This window comes from Henckelia pumila, chromosome 4 (genome assembly GCF_033568475.1).
Source record: "Henckelia pumila isolate YLH828 chromosome 4, ASM3356847v2, whole genome shotgun sequence".
Lineage (NCBI taxonomy): Eukaryota > Viridiplantae > Streptophyta > Magnoliopsida > Lamiales > Gesneriaceae > Henckelia > Henckelia pumila.
The window spans coordinates 131,614,055-131,619,461 of record NC_133123.1 but is presented as its reverse complement, the minus strand read 5'-3'; the positions used below and the strand labels follow the sequence as shown (position 1 = coordinate 131,619,461).

The window sequence follows — 5,407 nt, the reverse complement described above, 5'->3', positions numbered from 1 at the left end:
CAAAAGTCATGAGTCTCACTGTTAATAACACATCCTTCTTTTCACCCATAATCCTATTAAAATTAACACTCATTATTTATGGGTCCCACATTCCACTCAATAATATAAAATTATTTTATATTATATAAAATCATTTTTTTACATTTTATAATATATTTACATTTATAATTAAGTTTTAAAAATATAATATTAGGTGAGCCGAGTTTTAATTTAATTAATTTAAAATATAAAAAAATAAAATTATTTTAATATATTTATTCAAATGCAGCGATAACTTAAAAAAAAGCCACAATACAACGAAATTAAAAATATCACATAAAATATTAATTCACGGATTGTTGTAATTCTCCCATATATGCTCCACTAAGTCTGCGCGAAGTTGGTGATGAACTTAAGTGTCACGTAGCTCTGAATTTGTCCGAAAATAATCATGAAAGCCTCGGTTGGAGCCTTGGATAGGTTGTGCGAGTTCATCCCCGTCATCGTTGTACCAATTTGTCACTTGACCTCCCTCATCCTCAATAATCTGTTATGCAAAATAATGCATGCTAACATTATTTGTTTTAACTTTTTCTTATACCAATAGCGAGCTGGGCCTCTGACAATCGCCCATCGAGATTGGAGCACCCCAAATGCCCGCTCGACATTTTTTCTTGCAGATTCCTGTCTTTCCTTAAACAATTTTCTCTTGGGATCTTCCGGGCAAGGAAAAGCCTTAATGAAAGTAGCCCACTCGGGATATATTTCATCTGTTAGATAAAAACCTTTCGTATATGTAGTGCCGTTCACCGTGAATTAACGTCCGACGCATTTCCTTGCAAGATGTTGAAGATTGGAGATTCATATAACACGTTGATATCGTAACGTGAACCGGCGATCCCAAAGAAGGCATGCCAAATCCACAAGTCATGAGACGCGACCGCCTCAAGCACAATTGTTGGTGACCCATGTCCCCTTGTAAATTGACCTTTCCAAGAAACCGGACAATTTTTCCATGTCCAATGCATACAATTAAGGCTACCCAACATGCCAGGAAAGCCATGTATGTCATCATGCATTTGAAGAAGACGTTGAACATCATCACAATTTGGTCTTCTTAAGTACTTATCACCAAATATTTCAACCAAGTATTCGCAAAACTTGAAAAGACACCTTATGGCAGTGGATTCATCCATACATAGGTACTCGTCAAGATAGTCGGCAGGCACTTCGTAAGTCAGTTGACAAATCGCAGCGCTGCATTTTTGTAGTGGTGACAATCCTTTTCTTCGCACATCATCGTCCCTCTATTGAAAAAACGTCGAATGATTCTCTAAGGCAGTCACTATGCGGAGGAATAACTCTCTTCGCATTCGAAATCGTCTTCGAAATATACTGTCGTGAGCATTTTTGTAGTGGTAACAATCCTTTTCTTCGCACATCATCGTCCCTCTATTGAAAAAACGTCGAATGATTCTCTAAGGCAGTCACTATGCGGAGGAATAACTCTCTTCGCATTCGAAATCGTCTTCGAAATATACTGTCGTGATACACCGGGTTTGTAGAGAAATAATCATTGACGAGCCTCTCATGCCCGACTTCACGATTTCTTTGGATGAACCTCCTTCTTCTGCGAGTTTCTCTCCTCTGATATGATTCCATAACTAGTTGGTGTTGTTGAAGTACCATTAACATCAGTTCTTCTACCGGATCGTCATCTTGCTCATCGATTTGAACATGTACTCCTTCGCTTGTCGAGCTGGAACTTGAGCTAGAGCTGTTTGTAGAATGAGACATGTTCGAAGGAAATATGTTCTTGTATATGTGTTTGTGAAAGGTATCTTAGTGAAATGCAAATCGCGTAGCACAATGTGTCTATATATAAAGGATATCTTGCAACAACTAGTTTCCAACGACTATTTTGCAACGACTAGTTTCTAAAGGCTAGTTTGCAACGAATAGTTTCTAACGACTAGTTTGCAACAGATAGTTTAATGCATTCATTAACTTTTTCAAATTGTATACTTTAATATATATTCTTTATTTTTATATTATTTTAATAAAAAAACCTCAAAAATTGATTATAGTAGATACCTAACGTGGCTTGCATTCTTAGAGAATCCACATAACTTGAGCAATCCAACAACTCTAATAATTATACCAATTTCACCATCTTTTCTTTCTTTTTTCGTTCTATCTTTCGTTTATCAAACTCATTTGGCTTCAAAGATAAGATTATTTGTTTAGCACCATCTATTTATATATCTTTGAGATAGCTTTTAATTAACTCAATATGTTTTGAAAATAAAATTTTGTTTTTTTCGAAAAAAGTTATAAGTTGATTTTATTTTTATTCATTTAGTTCAATCTAATAAGTTAAGTCGTTGGATAATTAAAAATTTAATATTACTAGTTTGTAAATACTAGTTTTCAAAGTTGATAAAAATTTAAAATCACAGTAATTGGAACCACAATAATTAAACATTATAATCACTCGAAAAATAAATAATTAAAAATTACAATAACTCGGAACCACAATAACTAAAAATTACAATCACTCGGAAATATAGTAATTCTACATTACAATCACTCAAAAATACAATAACTAAACAATACAATCACTCCAAAATGCAATAATTAAACAATACAATCAATCGAAATGCCCAAACAGTTTAGATATTCCACCTCGACCTGATATCCTTGCACAGACATTCATGTATGATAAGTTGCTCAGTAGTCATTTGCGAGGTGTATTTGTTCAAGATCTCGTACTCCTTCAACTTCAATCGACGACTCTTAGCTTCTGCATTGGACAAGGAAGCTTTTGCCTTAATCTCCTCAACTTCAAGTTGCTTATGTTTCAGATCGACTTCAGACTTCTTTACATTTGTGTACTCATTGAACTTTGAAAAAATATTGTCATAGTTTACTGTCAGATCCTCCATGGTCGATTTGACTGTCTTTTCCCTTTTTTTTTTGCTGCCTTCTGACTAGGGGTGCAAACGAACCAAATCGAGCCGAATAATGGTAAAATTTTAAGGTTCGAATTCGGCTCGATAAGAGTATATTCGAGTTCGAGCTCGATTCGAAGTTCGATAATTTCAAATATTTTGGTTCGAGTTCGGCTCAAAATGAAGTTCGAGTTCGAGTTCGGTTCGAAATATTCGAACCTATTCGTGAACTATTCGGATATTATGGTTTGAAAGCTCGAAATGTATATATATTATTATATAATTATATTATTTTAATTAAATATTAAGGCTCGCGAACTATTCTCAAACTATCGAATAGAGTAATTTCGGCTCGAGCTCGACTCGAAAAAAAGTTCGAACATGTTCAAATTCGGCTCGAGTTCGATAAGCTCGAATACGAATCAAATATTTATCGAGCGGGCTCGTAAAACTCACAAACAGGTTCGGTTTATTTGCACCCCTACTTCTGACCCATTGGACGAGCATGTTCGTCATCAAGATCTATGCTCACATTTTGGTTGGAGGATGTGTTGCTTGCTCTTGACTCGGTGGTCCTCGTCTTCTTTGTGGCCACAAAGTGATCATCGGATTGTGGAGTAAACATTGGACGATCCTTGACAATTCTCCACACATGCTCGAGATTAAATGCAACGCCATTGTTTTCCTCGCGATATTCGTATGCAAACCTCAATATATCTTCGTCACTATGACCACTGCGATATAAGTTGTAAATACTATTGTAATTTGCATTGAATCGATTTACCTTCTTCTGAATTGTATTGTGACAATGAGATCGTATAACATTTTCACTTCTGTTGTTTGAACTTGGAGGGCGATTTTCATTGTAATAGCCAACAACACGTCTCCAAAAAGCATCCGCCTTCTGATCGTTTCCGATTATTGGATCATCGCTGATTGTGACAAAACTTCGTGCCAAGACTTCGTCTTCAACCTTTGTCCATGTTGAACGCTTTTTCGTACCCTCAACATTTGAAATGGGTTTTTCTACATTGACCACATCGATTGGGGACTCACGATCGAATAGTTGAGTCTTCAGGTCAAAAGTCGGAGTTGCAGGTTCATTCGGAATCGGAGCTAAAAAAAATACACACCAGTTGTGTGTGGGGTACCATAGCCTTGCATAACCGGCGGCGCGAACTGTGGATGACTGATGTTTTGCCAATACTCGGCTGGAAGCGGATGATGTACACCTCGGGTGGCATAATTCGGATGATTCATAAAATTTCCAAATCCTTGGAAATTTTAAAATTTTTGTAGAGGAAACTGCATATTTGAAAATTGATGTGGATATTGATGAGTTGGTGGAATTTGTGGATTTTGGGAAGATAAATTTATTAGTATATAGTATTTTTTGTTTATTCTATATATAATATTAGATCCCCTAAAATACAAGTTGTTGGCGCTTTGTCTTGTGGTAGGATTTCGTGCGCATTCCAAACTTAAATCATGTGGCGCAAGTTCCATTTTTGCTGTCCACCACGTTTCCCTCTTTATTTTTTTTTTTATCATATATTTCACATTTTAGCACCTTTATTTTAAAACCCTCTTACCATTTTTTTTTTATAATTTGAAAAGTTATCACCTTTTATTTTAAACTCTCTTACAATTTTTTATTTTTTGTTATTAAAAATTTACCATATTTTATTTAAAACAATAAAATACGATTGATTTTTTAAATTTTTTATTTTATTCAGCTTCAATACACATCTTGCTCGATTTTTCACAGATTTGAAGTGATTTTAAGGTTTGAGATTTTGAAATTTTTGGTAGCTGATAATCTCATTGTTTTTAAACCAAGTTTAGTAAAATTTTGGTTTTTCTTAACATCGAAATTTGGTTCTGTTTTTTTATTTGGTTTCGTAACTTCTTTAATCTATTTCGTTATTTTTTTTTTGTTCTATGATGTATTTTATTTTCTTATATCATCTTGATTTTAAATCTTATTAAATTTTTTTTGAGGAAAAAATCTTATTAAATTACTTGAAAGTTGCTATAGTTTTTTTTTTCTAATTGAAAAAATTACTCATCAACTTGGACAAAAAACAAAGTCATGTCGACTTGTGCCTGCAAAATAAAAAAATACAATAAAAGCTTAATTCATTGAATGAATGATTACATATTACTTTTTTATTGTTATTATTTTTCTATTAATATATAGAATGATACATCTCTCTAAATTGAGATTTTGGCTCTCACTTAACATGTTTTTATTGGTTATAGATTAAAAAAAACAAATTATAAAATATAAAAAGACAAAAATCTTTGATATTAAGTACAAGTACAACGTAGATTTTGATATATAATCGATAATATCTTTTAAGGAACATTTGACTTTCCTCTTTTGGAAAAAAAATTAATATTAAATTTAGGTATTATATATATTTATTTTTTAAAAAATTATATTCATGTTATTGAAAGTTATACAAACATATAAT

The 5,407-nt window shown here is 33.2% G+C and overlaps 1 protein-coding gene across 1 annotated transcript; it reads right to left on the bottom strand.

Moving 5' to 3' along the window:
- Positions 1-3,411: 3,411 nt before the first annotated feature.
- On the bottom strand, positions 3,412-4,174 carry LOC140861762 (glutathione S-transferase T3-like). The gene is made up of 2 exons (XM_073264775.1): positions 4,138-4,174; positions 3,412-4,046 (listed from the first exon to the last, which is right to left on the bottom strand). The coding sequence occupies exons 1-2, from the start codon at positions 4,172-4,174 to the stop codon at positions 3,412-3,414; spliced, it is 672 nt and encodes a 223-aa protein (XP_073120876.1).
- Positions 4,175-5,407: the final 1,233 nt, after the last annotated feature.

Bases quoted from the DNA above. Each gene is read 5' to 3' on its own strand.
- LOC140861762 (XM_073264775.1), bottom strand. From the start codon at position 4,174: ATGCCACCCGAGGTGTACATCATCCGCTTCCAGCCGA. The intron at 4,047-4,137 runs GTATTGGCAAAA...TATTTTTTTTAG, and splicing joins CATCATCCGCTTCCAGCCGA to CTCCGATTCCGAATGAACCT.